General features: G+C 45.6%; 1 protein-coding gene across 1 annotated transcript in view; it reads right to left on the bottom strand.

Annotated features, from left to right (window-relative positions):
* Window positions 1-23902, bottom strand: part of BMF (Bcl2 modifying factor) — a 70468-nt gene extending 46566 nt beyond the window's left edge. Inside the window, exon 1 of the mRNA XM_075329839.1 lies at window positions 23826-23902. Coding sequence (XP_075185954.1) covers window positions 23826-23866 — 41 coding nt within the window. The 5' untranslated portion in view covers window positions 23867-23902. The remainder of the gene's footprint in view (window positions 1-23825) is intronic.
* Window positions 23903-24270: the final 368 nt, after the last annotated feature.

A 24270-nucleotide genomic window follows, 5' to 3' on the forward strand; every position in this document is an offset into this window, starting at 1 on the left:
CCAACCTCTTATTAAACACTTCTATTGAAGGAGAACTCACGACCTCTCGTGGCCGCCTGTTCCACTCGTTGATCACCGTCACTGTCAAAAAGTTTTTTCTAGTATCTAATCTCTGTCTCCTCCTCATCAGTTTCATCCCATTGCTTCTAGTCTTTCCTTGTGAAAATGAGAATAAAACTAATCCCTCTACAGTGTGACAGCCTTAAGATACTTGTAGACAGCTATTAAGTCTCCTCTCAGTCTTCTCTTTTGCAAGCTAAACAATCCTAAATCCTGTAACCGTTCCTCATAGGACATGGTTTGCAGACCAGTCACCATTCTGGTCACTCTTCTCTAAACTTTCTCCAGTTTATTGATGTCTTTTTTTAAAATGTGGTGCCCAGAACTGGACACAATATTCCAGATGAGGTCTGACCAAAGAGGAGTAAAGGGGATAATGACTTCACGTGATCTAGACTGTATGCTTCTGTTAATACATCCTAGAATGGTGTTTGCATTTTTTGCTGCTGCATCACACTGTTGACTCATGTTTAGTCTGTGTCTATTAGTGTACCTAAGGGTACCTTCACACTTTAGTGATGCAGCAGCGATCCGACCAGCGATCTGACCTGGTCAGGATCGCTGCTGCATCGCTACATGGTCGCTGGTGAGCTGTCAAACAGGCAGATCTCACCAGCGACCAGTGACCAGCCAGCAGCGACGTGCAAGCGACGCTGCGCTTGCACGGAGCCGGCGTCTGGAAGCTGCGGACACTGGTAATGTAACCGATGTTTACATTAGTTACCAGTGCACACCGCTTAGCTTAGTGTGTGCAGGGAGCAGGAGCCGGCACTGGCAACGTGAGAGCTGCGGAGGCTGGTAACGAAGGTAAATATCGGGTAACCACCTTGGTTACCCGATGTTTACCTTGGTTACAGCTTACCGCAGGCTGTCAGACGCCGGCTCCTGCTCCCTGCACATTCAGGATTGTTGCTCTCTCGCTGTCACACACAGCGATGTGTGCTTATAAGCGGGAGAGCAACAATAAAAAAACGAACCAGGGCTGTGTGTAATGAGCAGCGATCTCACAGCAGGGGCCAGATCGCTGCTCAGTGTCACACACAGCGAGATCGCTAATGAGGTCACAAAAAACGTGACTCAGCAGCGATCTCAGTAGCGATCTCGCTGTGTGTGAAGGACCCCTAAGCCTTTTCCACACATGCTGTTGGGTAGCTCTATTCCTCCCATGCTGTATATGTCACACATGCTGTTGGATAGCTCTATTCCTCCCATGCTGTATATGTCACACATGCTGTTGGATAGCTCTATTCCTCCCATGCTGTATATGCTCTTTTCATTATTCTTGCCAAGATTTATGACTTTGCATTTCTCCCTGTTAAAAACCATTCTATAGTTGCTGCCCATTGTTCCAGCTTGTTCAGATCTTGTTGAATCCTCTCTCTCTCTTCTCTAGTATTAGCTATTCCTCCTAGCTTTGTGTCATCACATGCTATTTATTGTATTACTATTCTTGGGGTGTTTTTTTCACCAAAATAAACTTTTTTTTTTATTTATATGTCCTATATGTCTATTATTCAGTTAAAAATGGAGTTGAAGAATGAGGACAAGATTCTCAAGATTCAAGTTCACAAGACATATCCAATACCTCCTAAAATAGACTTTATTACCAGGATTTTGGGAAGTACGGTACTAATCTCATTTCAATAACCTTGGCAGGATAGAGATGAGACAGAGAAGAGAAATAAGCATATCTTAGAAGGATAAGCTCTGTAAACAGATCACACATTATAAAACAGGTAATACCACTGATACATAATGTAAAGCTGGGGTCACACTAAGCGACAACGACGTCGCTGTTACGTCACCATTTTCTGTGACGTAGCAGCGACCTTGTAAGTCGCTGTTATGATCGCTGCTTAGCTGTCAAACACAGCGACGCAGCAGCGATCATAACGTCCCTGTGCTACATGTGCAGAGAGCAGGGAGCCGCGCTTAGCGCTGGCTCCTTGCTCTCCTAGCTACAGTACACATCGGGTTAATTAACCCGATGTGTGCTGCAGCTACATGTCACAGTGTAGAGAGCAGGGAGCCGCGCGCACTGCTTAGAGCTGGCTCCTTGCTCTCCTTGCTACAGTATACATCGGGTTAATTACCCGATGTGTACTGCAGCCACATGTGCACAGAGCAGGAGCCGGCGCTGGCAGCAAGGGCGGAGGCTGGTAACGAAGGTAAATATCGGGTAACCAGGGAAAGGTCTTCCCTTGGTTACCCGATGTTTATCTTGGTTACAGCTTACCGCAGCTGCCAGATGCCGGCTCCTGCTCCCTGCTCGCTTCATTTCGTCGCTCTCTCGCTGTCACACACAGCGATGTGTGTGTCACAGCGGGAGAGTGACGACCAAAAAATGAAGCTGGACATTCAGCAACGACCGGCGACCTCACAGCAGGGGCCAGGTCGTTGCTGAATGTCACACACAGCGACAGCGACGGGACGTCGCTGCAACGTCACAGAAAATGGTGACGTAGCAGCGACGTCGTTGTCGTTGTGTGTGACACCAGCTTAACATAAAGAGATAAAGAAAACACACAATAAAAAAACATAAAATATATCTTTATGCTTTAATAGCTAAGGCAGACCCCTTTTTTCTTTATGCATTGGTGGTGAAAGAAAAGGGAGCTGAAACACTATTCTGTGATGAACATAAGCCAGAATTAGAAAAACTGGGACCCCCAACGCCTGATTTTGAAGATTGGGGCACCTTGGGTAAATGAAATATGTTAGTAAGTAGCATACCTTGAAGAAGGAAGCCGGCGTAGTTACTGAAATAAGTGGTCAGCTAATAACAAAAATGATGTGAAGACAGAAGAAATTCTTTCAAGCCAAATGTTGACCTTCTGAATCCTGGAGAAGTTGAATACACCACCTGGGTTTTTCCATCAAAGAACGCATTTTGGCATCATCTAGGACAGGGGTCAGGAACCTTTTTGGCTGAGAGAGCCATGAACGCCACATATTTCAAAATGTAATTCTGTGAGACCCATACTTACCAGGGGGGAACGGCGGTGGTGGAGCGGCTCAGAAGGTCCCAGGAGGCAGGGTAGGAGATGCTGTGAGCTCGGAGGAGGGGGTGTCATGGCTCAAGAGGGTCAGTGTGCGGAGGGTCTGCAATACTACTGCAGGCTCGTGGGGTGTCACGGCGGCAGGTGCCATTGATCTGCCGGCGGGCTCGGAAGAGTGGGTGTCATGGCTCAGGAGGGTCGGCGATGCTGTGGGCTCAGATGTGGGGGTGTCGTGGCTCAAGAGGGTCAGTGTGCGGAGGGTCGGCAATATTGCTGCGGGCTTGTGGGGTGTCACGGTGGCGGGAGCTATTGACCTGCCGGCAGGCTCGGAAGAGGGGGTAACATGGCTCAGTGTGCGGCAGCGGATGGTCGGCGATGCTGCGGGCTCGTGGGGTGTTACGGCAGCAAGGACCATTGATCTACCAACTGGTTGCTTTAAATCTTCCGCAGTTCGCGAAATCGACTTCAAGAAAATGGTAGCGGTGTCTGCGCAGATCAAAGCAATAGACTTCAAGAAAATGGCCACGGAGTCCTATCTGCGCACACGCTGCCTCCGCGGCCATTTGCTTGAAGTTGATCTTGTCAACTGTAGGAGATTCAAAGGAGCCCGGAGTCCACCGGTAGATAAATGGTGCTCGCTGCTGCAGTATTGCGAACCCTGCGCCACCACCGCCGCCCCGTTAAGCCATATGCGGTTTGTAAGACGGAACACATTTTTCCCCCCAAAAAAGTGTGTCTTACAAACCGAAAAATACGGTATATTTTTTTATTAAAGATTTGTTTGCGAGCCAGATGCAGCCATCAAAAGAGCCACATCTGGTCACGAGCCATAGGTTCCCGACCAATGATCTAGGATTTGAACCAACAATTTGTCGCATCCCAACAGTCTTGTTGCCAGACTCCAACATGGTCACCAAGAGGCGCACTACAGCAAAGTTCCCAACCACAGGAGCTCAGTCTGGGATTTGAACCAAGGACCTCTCGCACCCCTACCAAGAATTATACCCTGAGGCCAACTAGGAAAAGTCTAGGAGAAATCTTCTGAATCCTGGAGCAGATATCTTCAGAATATGGTCCTAGTCTAACCAGTGATTCACCGTCATCTCTATATGTACACTTATACAGGAGAGGTTGTCAGTCACTCAGTAAAGCTTCCCTTTTGAGCTTATTAGTAGTTTTTTTATTTGTTATTTCAGGAACAACTTCACAGCAATTTCTGGGAAGCATTTTATAGGGCACTAATGAGCGTCTAATGTAAACTTCCTACTGGTGTTAATTACTAGGCCATAACTATGGCTCCATAGCACTTCATTGATGTGGAAGGGTCATAACGTACACAGCTCATCAGTAAGGAGACGTTTTCGGAATTCATGAGGATATTAGGAAATCTCTTTGTTTCAAAATAACAGATAAGCCAAGGCAGAGACTTACGTGAAACTCCTGGGTCAATAAAACGGAGGAAGGCTCCCATCTGACATGTGGCATTTATATATAATGATTCTACTGTTGGACAGCACAGGGGCCATTAGAGCCTGCGGGCACCAGAGCATGAGTGTGACTGATACTGTGCTCCTGTGACCCCAAACTAGGACTATAAACTATACTCGCAATTATGGGATTCTACTGATCAGTAATGATGACATGCAGGCCTGCCAGGAAGAAATGTCCGTGGGTAGGACCAGGCTCATGTCTGACCTTCCGGACTGGACGTACCCAAATATACTGCTTCATACAGGCTTATGAAGCTGTAACGTTTGGGCCATGAAACTATCACACATTTAGGCCCACGGTCCATACTAAGACTGTGAAAAGGGTTGTTAATTCACAATCATAGAGTGTGAAACTCAAGACATGAGCTAAGGAATGGTGGCAATAATTTTATGAGAAAGTCCATAAAATATCTTCACCAGCTTCCAGAAGACGTAAATGCTCCTACAGGGTCTGTTCTGAAATTGTTGCTTTTATCTAGGAGTCCAGTGGGCGGTGCTAATCAGGGATTCACTCTCTGTGTATGTGTCGCCCTGGGCAAGCCAGGGGACACAGATAACAACACACACGCACCCCACATTCCCTGTAGGTACTTGTGTGAGGAGGAAACAACAGTGTAGCTCAGGAGGGAGCTAGAGCAGAGTGAAACAGCAGTGGAAGTGACAGAAAGCCTGAAGTTGGTCTGTGGCTGTGTGCCCAGACGGAGTCAGCAAAGTCAGCAGACAGTGGTGAAGATCTGCAGTGGGACTGTCTGGAGGTTGCTGGAAGGACCACGGAGGCTGTGTGTATCCGGGGGTCTGGAGCAGTATACAAAGGGCAGTCAGCACCAGAGCAGGGGCTTTTCGGATCCCAGCAAGGCTTGGAGTCGCTGTAAATTGCTAAATCCGTTAGTGAAGGGGACGTAGACCCCCCAACAAGCAAGTCCTGATTGACGGCAAAGGTCCAACCACAACAGGGAAACACCGCCACCGCCAAGGCACCAGTTTCCCAGGGCCGGCGCCTGCGGGCAAAGTGTGGAGCTCTTCCGGCACAGATTGCAGTCGGGGAGCGGGTAACCGGTGGGAATCCACCGCTACCAAACAGACATTTCAAAGGTGCAGGGAAGAGACCGTCACCGCTAACTGCAGGGAACCACAGCACCGTGAACCGTCCGAGGGACCCGTCCAACCAGCCGTTTGTTTACCGAGAACTGTGTCGTGTTTACTGGCTGAGTGAGTACCTCAGTGCCGCAAGGCACAGCGCTGCCCCTGCGCCCCTGCACCCCACTGGCCCCCGGGATCACCAACCCCTACCCACGGAGGGGCAACACAACAACTGGCTGCTCCACATCACCATCCCCGGGATCCCCACATTGAGCAGCGGTGGTGAAATCACCACAACCGTGGGTGGCGTCACGAACTATAACAATCCCCACACCCAACCACAAAACCCCCTTTCACTCACGGGCGAGGAGTGTCGCTCGAGAAACCCCGGGATCCGGCCCACCGCTCGAGCCACCACTGAGCAGCTGCCGGACCCGAGCAGAAGGGGTGAGCGCGGTGTGCTGACACCCTCCTCCCCGCCCGCGACATGTACACCAATACAGGTAAGGCAGTCATCATTGAGAAAAAAATTGCAATTAAACATATCAATGAGGTTTTTCTTTAACTTGATATTTCAAGAGTAACTGAGCCGCACCGGGAAGGAGGCAGACATGGCGTCCTCATATTCCTTTATGTGGCAGAAGGAAATAAAGAAATGGCTGGTGTTTACTAGCCATAAAACATAGTTATGGGATTAACCTCCCCCGTTAAAAAAATGACATATATGTGCCCACAGTCCTTTGAAAGCTAAATCCATCAACACCTTTATATCTTGGAAATGTTGCTACTGTGTGCGGAGCATTTTGCACTTGGAATGCTTTTGTCACGGCTCCACTGTGCAGAGCATTTTGCATTTGAAAATGCCCTATGTGTCTTGTGCACTTGCTTACAAAGTTGTCTTTCAGCACTAGGGTCCATGCTGGTTTTGGGAGGTGACTTCACAGATGCACCTCGTTCCTTGTGATTGCTCTGTTTTTTTACTGGGCTTGCTCTGTCTCAACTTTGTCAGTCATACTTTATGTTTGCTCAGTGTGCTCTTGGCTCCTGTCTGGTGTAAGGCTCTGTGCGCACTAGTGCGTTTTACCCGCGGATTTACCCGCGGATTTGCCGTGGAAATTTCTTGAGAAATGTCTGCAATCTTTGTGCAGACATTTCCCAGCAAATCCTATGGTAAAAAAAAATAGCTGTGCGCACTGCTGCGGATTTTTCTCAAGAAATTTCCTTGAGAAGAATTTCTCGAGAAACTTTCTTGAGAAAATGAACATGTCCATTATTTCCGCAGGTACCCTGCGGATTTCGGCAGTACAGCCTGCAAAAATCCGCAGGGAACCACCCGCGGGAAAATCGCGGCAATTCCGCGGCTATTCCGCGGCAAATCCGCATGCGGATTTGGTGCGGATTTTTTCCGGAGGTCCGGAAATCTTTCACTCCCAGAAGTTTCTCAAGAAATTTTCTTGAGAAACTTCTCATTTCTAGTGCGCACATAGCCTAAGTGTTCTGATCTTCGCTTCTGACCTCAGAGCTCTTCCTGACCACGTCTCTGTCTGCTTCCTGAAGCCTATACGTTACCTCCCGGCTTCTGACCTCGGACCTCTTCCTGACCACGTCTCTGTCTGCTCCCTGAACCTTATACGTTACCTCCCGGCTTCTGACCTCGGACCTCTTCCTGACTATGTCTCTGTCTGCTCCCTGAACCTTATATGTTACCTTTTGGCTTATGACCTCAGACCTCATCCTGACCATGTCTCTGTCTGCTCCCTGAATCTTATACGTTACCTCCCGGCTTCTGACCTCGGACCTCTTCCTGACCACGTCTCTGTCTGCTCCCTGAACCTTATACGTTACCTCCCGACTTCCGACCTTGGACCTCTTCCTGACCACGTCTCTGTCTGCTCCCTGAACCTTATACGTTACCTCCCGGCTTCTGACCTCGGACCTCTTCCTGACCACGTCTCTGTCTGCTCCCTGAATCTTATAAGTTACCTCTTGGCTTATGAGCTTGACTTGTCTGACTATCCTTCTATTGATATTGCATCACAGCTACAGTCCTGAAAAATCAGTGTTTTAATTTATAAGGATTTATAAGGAGGATAAGGAGTTAAGTGCTCTGGGTGTGATAGAGCACTTCCCAAACCTCTGCCTCCAGAGCTTGTTTCCCCGCTCAGCCGTTCTTGAGATATTAAGGCTTTTCTTTTGTTTACAGCTCGTTGCTATGGAGACAGACCACTGCTAACAGACAGCAGAACATATGCACAGCTTACAGTATCTTTGAACTTGTAAATACTGTTTTGAAACGGAGTGCCCTCATCCCAGACAGTTTCTGCGCAGTGCTAGACTACAGTGGTGGCCGGTCTCCAAGGCAACGAGCTGTAAACAATAGAAAAGAGTTATTATCTCAAGAACGGCTGCAAATTTTAAAAAGCAGTAAATGGCAAAAGTGCTTGTTTATACAAGGACTATTCGGCAATAGCCACCAATGAAGAGATGGGAGTAACCCTTTAATGCTCTTATTAGTGTCTCCTAATTCATACATACCGTAGCAAAAATCATCAAACGCGTGCCTTGTGTACAGAGACATTGCTTCTAGGAAAAAAAATCTCATTCTATGCGTGCCTGTATAACTGCACATGAAGGTCATATGGCTTGTATCACTTTTTAGCCCCAGGCATTTTGTAGTGCTACTTACTGATTGATTTTAACTCCTGAGTCACATTTAGCAGAACAATGCATTCAGTTGTATGCAATCTTATGGACGGCAGCTGTCACTGACACATAAAGGGTTACTCTCATCTCCGCCTTTCATTGCCAAGAAACAGCTGAGCTCTGCATCTTCTGTTCTGCAACTTTATTCCACTAGAATTACTCTTTTCAATGTTTAGAGTCAAATCAGGTGCAAAATTTGTGACAAATTTGTTATAAATTGCATAATGCCACGGATCTGCTGCACATTTTTTTCTACCATGTTATTTACAGCTGAAATCTGCACGTTTTTTTTCTGTGCATTTGCAGTTTAACACTATGTGCCCACTTAGTCTTTTTGCTGAGTTTTTGAGTGCAACCTGAGTAAAAACTCAACATTTTTGAGGAGTTTTGAATTTTCAAGGAGGATTCTGAGATTTTTCGTTCAGTGGTTGTGTGTACACGGAGTCTTTTTGGAGCCAAAACTGAGAGGAAACTTTCCAAGTCCTCCCTAAAGTCCAAACACCTCAAAAACGTAGAGATTCTGCTCCAAAAGATCCTAAAAAAACTGGTATATATATACTGTACCTTTAAGCTATGTGCAAACTGAGTTTTTCAAGGCGTTTTTGGAGCAGAAACTGAGTGAAAACTTTGCCAAAAGTGTTCAATTCCTATATCTCTCAAAATTCCTTAAAATTATTTTAGTTTTTGCTTAATTCTGCTCCAAAAACTCACCAAAAAGACTCCAGAGATTTTCTAGGTTTTTTTTTAGCAGGGAAAGGCTATGAACACACATTCTTTTCCTAGATTTTGCTTAATTTCTGCTCTGAAAACTCACCAAAAAGACCCCAGAGATTTTCGAGGAGTTTTTGGAGCAAAAATTGGCTAAGGACACACACTCTACTAGTTTTTGCTTAATTTCTGCTCTGAAAACTCGGCAAAAAGACTACAGAGATTTTCGAGACGTTTTGGGAGCAGAAAAAGGCTAAGAACACACTCTCTGTTTCCAATTTTTGCTTAATTTTTGCTCCGAAAACTTAGCAAAAAGACTCTGGATGTTTTCTAGGAGTTTTTGGAAAAGAAATGGCTGTGGACACATACTCTTTTCCTAGTTTTTGACTAATTTATGCTCCAAAAACTCAACAAAAATACTCCAGAGATTTTCAAAGAGTTTTGAGAGCACAAATAGGCTAAAGGGGGCTTTACACGCTACGACATTGCTAATGCGAACTCGTTGGGGTCACGGAATTGGTGCCGCACATCCGGCCGCATTAGCGATGCCGTTGCGTGTGACACCGATGAGCGATTTTGCATCGTTGCAAAAACGTGCAAAATCGCTCATCGGTGACATGGGGGTCCATTCTCAAAAATCGTTACTGCAGCAGTAACGAGGTTGCTCCTCGTTCCTGCGGCAGCACACATCGGTACGTGTGACACCGCAGGAACGAGGAACCTCTCCTTACCTGCCTGCCGGTCGCTATGCGGAAGGAAGGAGGTGGGCGGGATGTTACGTCCCGCTCATCTCCGCCCCTCCGCTTCTATTGGTCGGCGGTTCAGTGACGCAGCTGTGACGTCGCTGTGACATTGAACAAACCGCCCCCCTTAGAAAGGAGGCGGTTCGCCGGTCACAGCGACGTCGCCGGGCAGGTAAGTAGTGTGACGGGTCTGGGCGATGTTGTGCGGCACAGGCAGCGATTTGCCCGTGTCGCACAACAGATGGGGGCGGGTACCCACGCTAGCGATATCGGTACCGATATCGCAGCGTGTAAAGCGGCCTTTAGGACAAACACTCGTTTCCCAGTTTTTGCTTAATTTCTGCTCCGAAAACGCAGCAAAAAGACTCTAGTGGTATTTGAGGAGATTTTGGAGAAGAAATAAGCTAAGGACACACTCATTTTCTAGTTTTTGCTTAATTTCTGATCTGAAAACTCAGCAAAAAGACTCCAGAGATTTTCGAGGAGTTTTTAGACCACAAAAAGGCTACGTTACATGTACACACGCACACACGCACACACACACACACACACGCGCACACACACACGCGCACGCACACACACACACACACGCACACACACACACACACGCACACACACACGCACACACACATATACTTTTTCTAGTTTTTGTTTAATTCCTGCTCCAAAAACTCAGCAAAAAAAAGTCTAGTCTAGAGAACTTTGAGGCGTTTTTGGAATAAGGACACACTCATTTTCTAGTTTTTGCTTAATTTCTAATCTGAAAACTCAGCAAAAAGACTCCAGAGATTTTCGAGAAGTTTTTAGACCACAAAAAGGCTACGTTACATGTACACACGCACACGCACACACACACACACACGCACACACACACACATATACTTTTTCTAGTTTTTGTTTAATTCCTGCTCCAAAAACTCAGCAAAAAAAAGTCTAGTCTAGAGAATTTTAAGGAGTTTTTGGAATAGCATAAGGCTATGTACACACATCCTTCTAGTCACTGGTGCAGCCACCAGAGTTTTTGCTCACAATGCAGTTCGGTCAGAGGCGATTCTCAGGGATTGCGTCTACTGGCTACAGAATTGTGAATTGATTTGCATTGACCCTACTTCACCAGTACAACAAAAAGCTTCTTGACTGGGATTTTGGAGTGGATGTCTTCATTGTTTACGTCCAGCACATGTAACTTATCCCGGTCATGTGCTGGTGACAGAGGTGCATGGCTCCTTACAGAACTGTAATCAGACCTCTCTACCACATGAATAGGCCAGATATTCAATGCCCAGAGGTAAACACTGAGAACGTGTTCACATGTAGCATAAATGTTGTGTTTTTGCCGCTGATTTGCATGTTTTCGGCAGGTGTACATACTCAAACTACGCTTTTTTTGCTTTTATTTTTTTTATACATTTTTCCCTTTAATTGATGCAGATTTCAGGAGTTTTCATGAAATCACATCCACTTTGCTTGTTCTGTTAAACGCAGCAGATTTTCTACTACAAAAAAATGCATAGGATAAAACACAGAATTTACGCTATGTGTGAACACAATCTGAAGGTTCTGATACCGATAACCAGAAATCTTGAAAACAAAGAATTGCTACACACTACACACTGGGTGAGAGCAAAGCTGTCTGATACCCATAGCAACCAATCACTGCGTAGCTTTCATTTTACCAGGAGGTGTTTAGAAATGAAAGCTGAGCTCTGATTGGTTGCTATGGGCAACAAGGATTACTTTTCTGTTAAGCCTTTCTGATCACCGAGGCCCTAAAAGTTGTATAAATGTGATTTTTTTTTTTAATCAGATCATTTTTATTGAACGTAAAACAGTTGATACAGAGTGAACAATAATATACATCATATCGCACTTAAAGGGAACCTGTCAGGTCAAAAAAGCGTTCTGACCTACAAGCAGGAGCATCTGTGAGCTGCTAACCCCTTCCTACCCATCCCTGTGTTGTTATATTGTGTAATATGAAAGTAATAAAATAACGTTTTATTACTTTCATATTCCCTATGTAAATTATAGTGTCTCTAGCCCATGGGTGTCTCATCGCCCTGTGGGCGTTTGTATGCTTTCCATGGTATCACTCCCCTGTGGGCGTTTGTATGCTTTCCATGGTATCACTCCCCTGTGGGCGTTTGTATGCTTTCCATGGTATCACTCCCCTGTGGGCGTTTGTATGCTTTCCATGGTATCACTCCCCTGTGGACGTCTACATGCTTTCCATGGTATCACTCCCCTGTGGACGTCTACATGCTTTCCATGGTATCACCCCCCTGTGGACGTCTACATGCTTTCCATGGTATCACTCCCATGTGGATGTCTACATGCTGCCATGGTATCACTCCCCTGTGGGCGTCTACATGCTTTCCATGGTATCACTCCCCTGTGGGCGTCTACATGCTTTCCATGGAATCACTCCCCTGTGGGCGTCCACATGCTTTCTATGGTATCACTCCCCTGTGGGCATCCACATGCTTTCTATGGTATCACTCCCCTGTGGGCGTCTACATGCTTTCCATGGTATCACTCCCCTGTGGGCGTGATACCATGGATTTACATCAGTGACGTCACCGTCGCTACTTTAGAATCTCGCGCGTGCACACTTACCATTCTTGCCACCTCATACTGGCGCTTGCTTCTCGGCTTCTGCTGCGCACTAGGCATGACCGGAACCGCAGGCGTCTTCTGAGCATGCATAGTGCGTGTCAGAAGCCGACCAGCAAACACCAGGATGAGACGGCGAGAATGGTAAGCGCGCGCACGCGCGAGATTCTAACATAGTGATGGTCACGTCGCTGATGTAAATCCGGGAGTGATACCATGGAAAGCATGTAGACGCCCACAGGGGAGTGATACCATGGAAAGCATGTAGATGCCCACAGGGGAATGATACCATTGAAAGCATGTAGACGCCCACAGGGGAGTAATACCATGGAAAGCATGTAGACGCCCACAGGGGAGTGATACAATGGAAAGCATGTAGACGCCCACAGGGGAGTGATACCATGGAAAGCATGTAGACGCCCACAGGGGAGTGATACCATGGAAAGCATGTAGACGCCCACAGGGGGGTGATACCATGAAAAGCATGTAGACGCCCACAGGGGAGTGATACCATGGAAATCATGTAGACGCCCACAGGGGAATGATACCATGAAAAGCATGTAGACGCCCACAGGGCGATGCGACGCCCACGGGGCTCGAGACACTATCATTTACATAGGGAATATGAAAGTAATAAAACGTTATTTTATTACTTTCATATTACACAATATAACAACACAGGGATGGTTAGGAAGGGTTTAGCGGCTGACACAGGCTGCTGCTTGTAGGTCAGAATGCTTTTTTGACCTGACAGGTTCCCTTTAATGGCATAATATTATTCAGCAGTACGAATTCATCCTCTGTATAAATTGTTGTCACATTCTGATTTTCATAAAAGAAACAATAAACAACAAAACTTTACAAATGAATGAAAACTAAAATTAAAGTTTACAACAGTACATCTGTCCAGCTGAAAATTATTTGGCAGTAGCGTCACTTCCTAGCATATCTCCACTTATGTCCACTCCTGTTTCTCCTGACTGATCATCGGATCGATCCCCTCCAGCCTCTCGCCACAACGCTCTCCAAGGTGTCGTGACAACCTATGGAGCTGTCAGACTCTTATTTCCAGAATAATTTCCTCTACAACTGGTTTCACACATCCGGCTTTTTGCCGGTTTGCCGGTTCCGGCGCACGTATAGTGTATACAGTACAGTGGCAGCACTGTAACTTCCGGGTCACATGACAGCATGTAACCGGAGCTTGTTGCGCTGCCACTGTACTGTATACACTGTACTGGCGTGCACCGGAACTGGCAATCCGGCAAAAAGTCGGATGTGTGAAACTGGCCTACTGCAGGCATAAGAAAACAGACGGTCCAGCATACCGTGTTGGACCAACGCACCAGAGGGAAGACCTGGTATCTCCATCCATGGCTGCCAAATCTTATAAAATGTACTCAGCGCTTTTCATTTTAGATAGACTCCTTTTTCCTGTCTAAGGACGTTGTTCATCTTGTTTTTAAGCTCCGCTAAAGTCGGGGTGAGGGATCCAGACAATGGTATGCTAACAACTTACTTGTTTGGTAAGAACACGTGTTATACCCAGGGCCGGTGGAGAATCCAGGTCCACTCCTTTCTCCCATAAATTCACCAAGCAGGTACAGGGCGAAGGCTGTATTTTAATATGGTACACCTGCTCTATCAGTCCCAGGGCTTGTTTCCAAAATTCACCAATATGTCCACATTCCCACATGACATGCATTAAATGGGCATCATCCCGCCCACATCTGACACATTGTGCATTTGGTCTAAGGGCAGTGTCACACGCTACGATATATCGGGCGACATGTCGTCGGGGTCACGGATTCCGTGACGCACATCCGGCATTGTCAGAGATATCGTAGCGTGTGACAGCTACAAACGACTGTGAACGAGCAAAAATACTCACCTTATCGTTGCTCGTTGACACGTTGTTCATTTTCATAAAGTTGTTCCTCCTTCTGCGCGCCGGTTGTTTGTCGTTCCAGGGGCAGCACACATGGCTCCGTGTGAGACCCCGGGAACGACGAACACAGCTTACCTGCGCCCGCCGGCAATGCGGACGGAAGGAGGTGGGCGGGATGTTACGTCCCGCTCATCTGCGCCCCTCCGCTTCTATTGGGCGGCCGCTGTGTGACGTCGCTGTGACGCCGAACGTCCCTCCCCCTTCAGGAAGAGGATGTTCGTCGCCCCCAGCGAGGTCGTTCGGGAGGTAAGTACGTGTGACAGGGGTAAACGACTTTGTGTGCTACGGGCAACTAATTGCCCGTGACACACAAACGACGGGGGCGGGTGCGATCGCCCCGTATGACGCCGTCCTTAGTCCCATCTTAAACAGGTGGCTAGGTGTCTTGTACAACCAATGAATAAGAAACAGCTGAGAAAGCCTTTGACACTCTGAGACTGCCATTTTAAAAATCTGCTCCAATATGTCAGACCATGGGTCATCAGGCAAGGGGCCTAGATCCCGCACCCATTTAATTTTTGACAGTCAGCAGGTGTCTCTAGATGGGCAGGCAATAACCTCCTATATATTTAAGATATAAGACCTCTAGAGGACTCAGACATGGCCAAAGTATACAACATAGGATTATGTGTCACGCTCACTGGGCCTGCCCTCCTCTGTCTCTCCAATGCATGCCGCAGCTGTAGATATTGATAGAAAAATACATGTGGGAGGTGAAATTCAGTTTGTAATTGCTCAAAGCTCTTAAGGACATTAATTTGCAGAACATGTGACATCAGGCAGATCCCACTATCTTCCCACCCTCTAAATCTTACGAGTTTCCGAAATTTTTGCAGATCCGAGTTTCGCCAGAATGGCCAATACTCCGCAGGCCCATTGACCTTCAAAAGAGACTTGCACTTATCCCATAGCTTAAAGATCATGGCTAACGTGGGATGTCGTACCCTGTTCACCTGCCTCCGTTCCACCTCTAACTAACATAGTGGGTATTTCCAATCTGATCCCTCTCTCACCAGATCGCCACTTACATCATATGCCCCCTCCTTTCCCCAACCCTTGAAGTGTTGCATCTCTGCAACACCTCTAATTGGATTCTAGCATGTTTTTTCTTCCATATAAGTTCCCGAAACAACATGTCAATTTTGGTAAAGAAGTCCATATGTAGCCATACTGTGGTGTTATGTATAAGATATAACAGCTGTGGCATCAATATCATTTTAATTAGGCTAGTTCTATCAATGTTTGATAAGGGGACCCGGCACCAGGCATTGACCTTTACTCTTTATTGCGCCAGCAGGGGATCAAGGTTAAGAGCCCGAAACTCATTCGGGTTTGGGCCAACAGTTATTCCCAAATATTTAAACTCTCGAACTATGGGGACTGGGATCCGCATGAATAAATGTTTAATATACATTAAATGTGCTGTAGTCGTTGAAATTCCAATGTCTCCAATGTATTTCAGGTGTGCATTCGTCTTTTTTGTTAACTTTTGCCTTCCATGATATGATATCTCAAATGTCATTATTTTAGCTACCGGTACTTCCTACTTTCATTTTGCAGATACTCTTTTTTTTCTAAACCTTCACGTATTGTTTTTTTGTTATTTACTTCCCTAAGTTGTGACCACAATGCAAGTCCAAACAATGCTGTGAAGCAGGGGATTGTGGGAGGTGACATGTCAGCCCGGCGCTGCCGAGTCATGTTTTGGAGGCTGAAAGCAGAACACGCTGGTGAGAGCAGCTGATCACTAACAAAAACATCCGCGCTGAAGCTTCCTCCGTACTTTCCTTCTTTGTTTCTTTCTTATTGGCAAATAAGTTCCATGTTCCAAATTCTCCCGTAAAGAGGGGGAAGTATTTTATAGAAAAACATCTAATTTCAGATAAGCACTTTAGATACTTCCTTTATTTTATTAGAAGGGTTCATAGATGAGTTAAACATGGGGAACGGCGCCACCACAGGTGAAATGAAGCATTACAAAGCTTTTATTGAGTGCGTGGTTGAGTAGCAAGGCAGAATTTACACACCTTTGTGTCTTGGTCTGAGTACGGACAGTGACTATTAGACTAACCCAAACACAACTGACTCATAGGCATCTAGGAACCTGTCAAGTTCAGGTCAGGAGACCCGAGGTTGCTCCATAGTTGGACCGTGACACATCGATGTGTGAATCTGGCCATACACCGGATCCCACATCCGACATTTGCTGTCCCAATACAGACCAAGATGTCTGGATTGGTTGCAGTCTCCTTATCTGAACTAAACAGCCTGAAATAAAATATGAGGCTGTTGAATTTGTGTCACGAGACCCAGAGGTGGTCCGTACTTGAACAGTGCATATTGAACATGTGAAACCGACCTCCAGTCCAGCTAAAGCTGGATTCAAATTTCCATTTTTCAAGTACTTACTGGTGCGGTCTCCTGATCAGAACTCAGCAGCCTCATATACCATATGAGGCTGTTGAATTTGTGTCAGGAGACCCACAGGGGGTTCTTACTTGGACATTGCATATTGAACAAGTGAAAGCGGCCTCCTCTCCAGCTAAGGCTGGATTCAAACATCCATGTTTTGTGGTCTAAGTATTAACTAGCGCAGTCTCCTGACCATAATGGGACAGACTCATTACCAAATGAGGCTGTTGAATTTGTGTCAGGAGAGCCATAGGGGGTTCTTAATTTGACATTGCATATTGAACATGTGAAACCGGCCTAAACAGCAGCGAAGGCTGGATTCAAACATCCATGTTTCGTGGTCAAAATACTTACTGGCGCGGCCTCCTGATCAGAAACTGACAGACTCACATACCAAATGAGGCTGTTGAATTTGTGTCAGGAGACCAACAGGAGGTTCTTATTTGGACATTGCATATTTAACATGTGAAACTGGCCTAAACTCTAGCAAAGGCTGGATTCAAACATCCATGTTTTGTGGTCTATGTACTTACAAATAAGACCTCCTGACTAGAACTCGACAGCCTCATATGTGCCTAGAGGGTGTTGATTTCAGGTCAGGAGCCCTGTGACTGATTTGTGAATCACAGACCGTAACACATGGATGTGTAAATGTGGCCGCCTAAGGCCAGTTTCACACATCTGACATTTACAATCCTATTATGGACCATAATATCCGGACCAGCCGTGAGTTTCCATACCCAAACCCAAAAGCATCACATATTATGACTATAAGGCTGTTGCATTTTTGTCAGTAGACCACAGGGAGAGTCCATACTTGGCTGGATGTCAAAATACGTGAAAATGGCCTGAAGAGAGTTTTAGTGCAAGCTCTCCACTCTAGATAAGAACAAATGCACATGTTCATGTTTCACGGTCCGGCTAAGGGTCTACTGACCTGAACATGAAAGCCTCATATATGCCTTTGAGGCTGTCAAGTTCAGGGCAAGAGTTCCTAGGCTGTTGTGTGTGTTGCTGTCTGTACTCTGAGCACCAAACACAAATGTGTGAATCAGGCCTAAAATTGCTCATACACCTTACACCTTAGGCTGAGGGCTTAAGGCTACTTTACACGCTGCGATATCCGTCCCGATATCGCTAGCGTGGGTACCCGCCCCCATCTGTTGTGCGACACGGGCAAATAGCTGGCCGTGCCGCACAACATCACCCAGACCCGTCACACATACTTACATGCCCGGCGACGTCGCTGTGACCGGCGAACCGCCTCCTTTCTAAGGGGGCGGTCCGTGCGGCATCACAGCGACGTCACTGAGCGGCCGCCCAATAGAAGCGGAGGGGCGGAGATGAGTGGGCGGAACATCCCGCCCACCTCCTTCCTTCCTCATAGCGGCCGGGAGGCAGGTAAGGAGAGGTTCCTCGTTCCTGCGGCGTCACACGGAGCGATGTGTGCTGCCGCAGGAGCGACGAACTACATCATTACTGCTGCAGTAACGATAATCGAGAATGGACCCCCATGTCACCGATGAGCGATTTTGCACGTTTTTGCAACGATGCAAAATCGCTCATCGGTGTCACACGCAGCAACATCGCTAATGCGGCCGGATGTGCGTCACAAATTCTGTGACCCCAACGACTCCGTATTAGCGATGTCGCAGCGTGTAAAGCCCCCTTAAGTCCACCGACGGCTATCTCTTCCGACTCCCCCATACGCTCGAAACTGGTGGAGTAAGCTGCTGACAGACACCTCTATCAGTGACCTTTCTCAGGTGGAAAATAGAAGAATAAGTTGCTTGGATTCATACTGCCGATCCTTCTTATGTCAGTGGAAAGTCAAAAGTCCCATATATGCATTAGATGGTCGTCTTGTCCCACTGTATTTGGAGAATTAGACAGTAATCTAATTTGGACTGCTTTCTATTAAGAATGGTCTTTAAAATTGGAAAAAACTCACATGAGAAATGCTAGCTCAAAAGTGGTCAACCTATCATGTGAACCCAACTCTTTGTGCACTTCAGAGATGGAGAGGATTGAGAATCTCCTAAGATGTGAATAACGACATCATCAATGCCAGTTGACATCACTTAATGAGAGATTTCCTAAAAAGAACTATCTATCTGTCAAATAAACTCTAGTATGGTAAATATGTCAGCACCTGTATGTTGGGTTTTCCATCACTTTAAGGCATATTACAAAATATATCAAGGAACTATATATATCCCTGATTAGTGAGTGATCTAAATCTAAAAAAAACTGAGAAAAACTAGAAAATTTCCAAAGAGATGTCAAATAGGTGTTACCTGTCTGCACTTGTGGGATTGACATCTTGAAGGGGTTCTTTCACTAGATTTTATTTACTTAACCCTAGAACGCGCAACAATAGAAATCTACCATAGAAAATAAGTAACGTAGCAGGCCTGCGAGGCCCCAGGTATGCGTTCTAGGGTTAAACAGAGTATCTCCTTCAATTGTTGCTACACCACTGATCCAGAAACAGTTTTTCTTTTTCTTCTGTCCACCTCCGTTCCAAAGTTATACCCCATCGGAAGTTAAGACTTAAAATTTTCCTGTAACCAACTGGGTGTGTATCACAAAACTTCTCTGTGGGTGCGGCCTTGTTTTGATTGGAGGAAAAACAAATGTCTATAGGGATGCTCTCTGATATACGCCCAGTTGGTTGAAGGAAAAATTTGCACCATTATTACCGGGAAGGGGACATAACTTTGAGACGGACGGTCGCAGAAGAAAAACAAAAACTGTTCCAGAAGCAGTGGAACAGTGACAAATGAATAAGTACTCCCTTTAAACCAAAAATTTAGTGAAGGTTCCTTTTTAACTTTCTATCACCAACCATGTAAACATTAATGCCGGTGTCACACGGTACGATATATCGTGCGATATGTCGGCAGGGTCACGGAATTCGTGACGCACATCCGGCATCGTTAGAGATGTCGTACCGTGTGACACCTCCGAACGACTGTGAACGAGCAAAAATACTCACCTTATCGTTGCTCATTGACACGTCGTTCATTTTCAAAATGTTGGTCCTCCTTCTGTGCAATGGTTATTCATCGTTCCCGAGGCAGCGCACATTGCTACGTGTGACACCCCGGGAACGACGAACACATCTTACCTGCGTCCCGTCGGCAATGAGGAAGGAAGGAGGTGGGCGGGATGTTACGTCCCGCTCATCTCCGCCCCTCCGCTTCTATTGGGCGGCGGCTGTGTGACGTCGCTGTGCGCCAAACGTCCCTCCCCTTTCAGGAAAAGGATGTTCGCCGCCCACAGCGAGGTCGTGCGGGAGGTAAGTACGTGTGATGGCGGTTACCGACTTTGTGCGCCACGGGCAATGAATTGCCCGTGACGCACAAACGACGAGGCGGGTGCGATCGCTCATGCGATCGCACGATAAATCGTCCCGTGTGACGCCGGCATAAGCTAGTTCTAGAATTGGTGGTGGTCCAGCAACTTCTAACCCCAAATCGGTAAACCAAAAAGTCTTCTTGAGAGGTCTTCAACAAGGTTTAAAGGCTACAAATTTTTAAGCCTAAGAAGAATAAGTGTGTTCATTCTTTCCAGCAATTGTGGGGGTTCTCAGTGACTGGATTCATACAATTTTTACTTCTGTCCAATGCCAAAAAAAGTTGGAACAAAGGAGCATATGCCGAATACACAACATCTACAGGTTTATTGGTAGCACTGGTAACTTTCTATGTTCCGTGTTACATTACTGTCTGTACTGGTTGATCGTATAATCCCGGTTCACCGCCTGCATTTAGTACACGGCAAATCATCACAATCAGCTGCTATGAGCTCAAAACCAGATGTGCGGTTAACAGCTGCCTGGTGTAGAGTAGATACAGCTGATTTGAGGCTGACATCTGCTGCTTGTTTATCATTGGCAGTGGGTCACTTCTGCTGGCAATACTTAGCCATATGTATTCACATAGCTGACCTGGCAAGGTGAAAGATCACAACCCAGAAAAATGTTTACTGGTCAAAAATGAGAAGTAAATCTCACAAAGGACTGCAAAATATCTCATAGTTAATGTCGTGATTGTTAGATTTTGCCTATCTCCGGAAAGACTTGCTCCTTTTTTATACCAACTTTACACTTTACCATCGTAAGAAACCCTTTCTACAGTACAGAGGTGGAAAGGACTAAATGGTGATCTGCCTTAGGATTAATGATGTCATCATTTCCAGTGTGATGACATCACCTAGCAAACTAATGTGAGGATTAGGGTCAAAAGCTGTGAAATCATGATAGTAATAGTAAACCCATTCTGGTCTCCAGAGATGGAGAGAGCTGAGACAGTCATGGGATGTGATTAATGACCACATTTGGAGTATGATGACATCACTTAATGAGAGATCTCCAGCCAGTTGACAAGCTGATAAGCAAAACCTGTCACGCTATCGTGATAGAGATAGCATAACAAACCCTTTATATGATGCTCTAGATGTATTTTGAGGTGGGATATAACTGATAATATCCTGAGATGTGTATAATGACATCATCATTTCCGGTGAGATGACATCACCTTGTAGATCCTTACCTATCGGATGGGCTATAAGTCAAAAGCTGTCAAAAAGTCGCGAAAGGTATAACAAACCCTTCCTGCCCTCTAGAGGTGGAGAAAATTGAGAATGTCCTGGGGTGTGATTAATGGCATCATCATCATTACAAGTGTGATAACATCAACTAATAAAAGATCCTTAGTCATTGGATAGGATCCTTAGTCATTGGCTAGGCTGACCGTCAAAATCTGTCAACCCATCTTGATACGAATAGCAAACCCCTTCTGCATTCTGAGGTAGGAGAGAAATGGTAATGTTTTGAAATGTGTATAATGACATCATCATTCAAGTGTGATGACATCACCTAAAAAGAAATGATTTGCTGTTGTATGGGCTGATGGTCAAAAGCTGTCACCCTATCAGGCTAGGTATAACAAACCCTTTCTGTACTCTAGAGGTATAGAAAACTAAGAAAGTTCTGGGATGTGATTAATGACATCATCATTACAAGTGTGATACCATCAACTAATAAGAGATCCTTAGTCATTGGCTAAGCTGACGGTCAAAAGCTGTAAACCCATCTTGACAGGAATTGCAAACCCTGTCTGCGTTCCTAGGTGGGAGGTAAATGAGAATGTCTTGCAATGTGTATGATGACATCATCATTTTAAGAGTGATGACATCATCTAATAAGAGATCCTTAGCCACTGGATGGGATGACGGTCAAAACCATCATGATAGGCATAACAAACCCATTCTGCACTCTAGAGGTGGAGAAAACTAAGAAGGTGATTAGTGATGTCATCATTTTAGGTGTGATGACATCACCAGATCTGAGACTCTCAGTGGTTGGACAAACCGACAGGTATAGCAAAAACATTTTTTCTGTCCTGAAATGGGAGAGGACTAAGATTGCCATGGGATATGATCAATGATACTTTGATATGTAGTACATGACATCACTAAGTAAGAATCCTCATTTGTTGAATGGGCTGATGGTCAAAAACTGTCAACCCATCATGTTAAGTGTAGCAAACACTTTGTGCAGTCCAGAGGTGGAAAAAAAAACCTGAAAGTGTGTTGAGATGTGATTAGTGACATCATCATTTTCAGTGTGATGACATCACCTAATAAGAGATCCTCAGTCGTTGGATGAACTGAGGGTCAAAGGATGTGAACACCATCATGGTAGGTATATCAAACCCTTTTTGCACTCAAAAGGTTTAGAAATTGTCCTGGAATGGGATTTATGACATCACCATTTCCAATGTGATGACATCACCTAATAAGAAATCCTCAGTCGTTGGATGAACTGAGGGTCCAAGGATGTGAACACCATCATGGTAGGTATATCAAACAATTTTTGCACTCCAGAGGTTTAGAAAATGTCCTGGGATGTGATTTATGACATCACCATTTCCAGTGTGATGACATCACCTAATAAGAGATCCTCAGTCGTTGGATGAACTGAGGGTCCAAGGATGTGAACACCATCATGGTAGATATATCAAACCCTTTTTGCACTCCAGAGGTTTAGAAAATGTCCTGGGATGTGATTTATGACATCACCATTTCCAATGTGATGACATCACCTAATAAGAGATCCTCAGTCGTTGGATGAACTGAGGGTCCAAGGATGTGAACACCATCATGGTAGGTATATCAAACCCTTTTTGCACTCCAGAGGTTTGGAAAATGTCTTGGGATGTGATTTATGACATCATCATCACCTAATAAGAGATCCTCAGTCGTTGGATGACCTGAGGGTCAAAGGATGTGAACACCATCATGGTAGGTATATCAAACCCTTTTTGCACTCCAGAGGTTTGGAAAATGTCTTGGGATGTGATTTATGACATCATCATCACCTAATAAGAGATCCTCAGTCGTTGGATGACCTGAGGGTCAAAGGATGTGAACACCATCATGGTAGGTATATCAAACCCTTTTTGCACTCCATAGGTTTAGAAAATGTCCTGGGATGGGATTTATGACATTATCATTTCCATTGTGATGACATCAACTGATAAGAGCTCCTTTAGAGGAACCTCGTAAAGGCTATCAACAGTAAGAAAGTTAACTTCTATTAAAACTCCATTAAAAATGTCACTGTCCAAACCTCCAACCACTTTGATAGTTCTATACTCAGCAAGTACAATAGGTCAATAGTTTCCAGAAAGTTACTTTATCGAACAAACCTCTGTATACAAAGTGTCCTTACTGGCAAACTGTGCCAACTCCAATTATTCACGAGATAGCCTTCCAAGACCCTATAAATCACTGCAAGTCAACAAAACCATGGAGAGTACAGAAGAAGCAGGTACAGGATGAGGTTTAGAAAAGGCTTAGCACTTGTGACAACACCATCAACTCCATTATCACTCATTGCATTGTCACAAAGACCATGTACAGCTATTTTACAAGCTTTCCAACGCTGAAGAGTTAACAAAAACTACCAGCTGCCATCATTCCAAAAGTAATATAGTAAGAAGCCCCCTCCCCACAATTCCTATACAGGTGTAAAACATAAAAGCTCGCGCAGAGTACTCACTCCTGAGAGTCTCCCTCCTGGTAGCTGAGAATTGTGTTCATTAAAGTGCATGTAAGTGCACAGAGCTGTGTCTGCTGCCGGGGAGGGACAGACTGTGATTGGCAGGAGGAGCAGTCACTTCTACATCAACACATCTCCCCCACTGTGTCCTGGATACTCGCCGCCTTCCCTCCAGTCATTGTGTCCTGTACATTGTGTATGTAACCAGCCTTATCCAATAACAATGTGGTTTACAGTCATCATGTCCTACCCACTGCCTTTTCAGTCCCAGTAATATGAGGATACTTTCCTTCTTCTCTATGTCTCGCATACAGCACGCTCCTTCAGCGACTGCTGCCTTAGATATTGTTTATGTGGTCACTTTCCTATTCATGTTCATTCGGATGTAACCGAGCTGTTTGTTAACTCTTAGGAGTGGCATATAAATACAATATAGTGGGTTTCC

This window comes from Anomaloglossus baeobatrachus, chromosome 12, assembly GCF_048569485.1.
Source record: "Anomaloglossus baeobatrachus isolate aAnoBae1 chromosome 12, aAnoBae1.hap1, whole genome shotgun sequence".
Lineage (NCBI taxonomy): Eukaryota > Metazoa > Chordata > Amphibia > Anura > Aromobatidae > Anomaloglossus > Anomaloglossus baeobatrachus.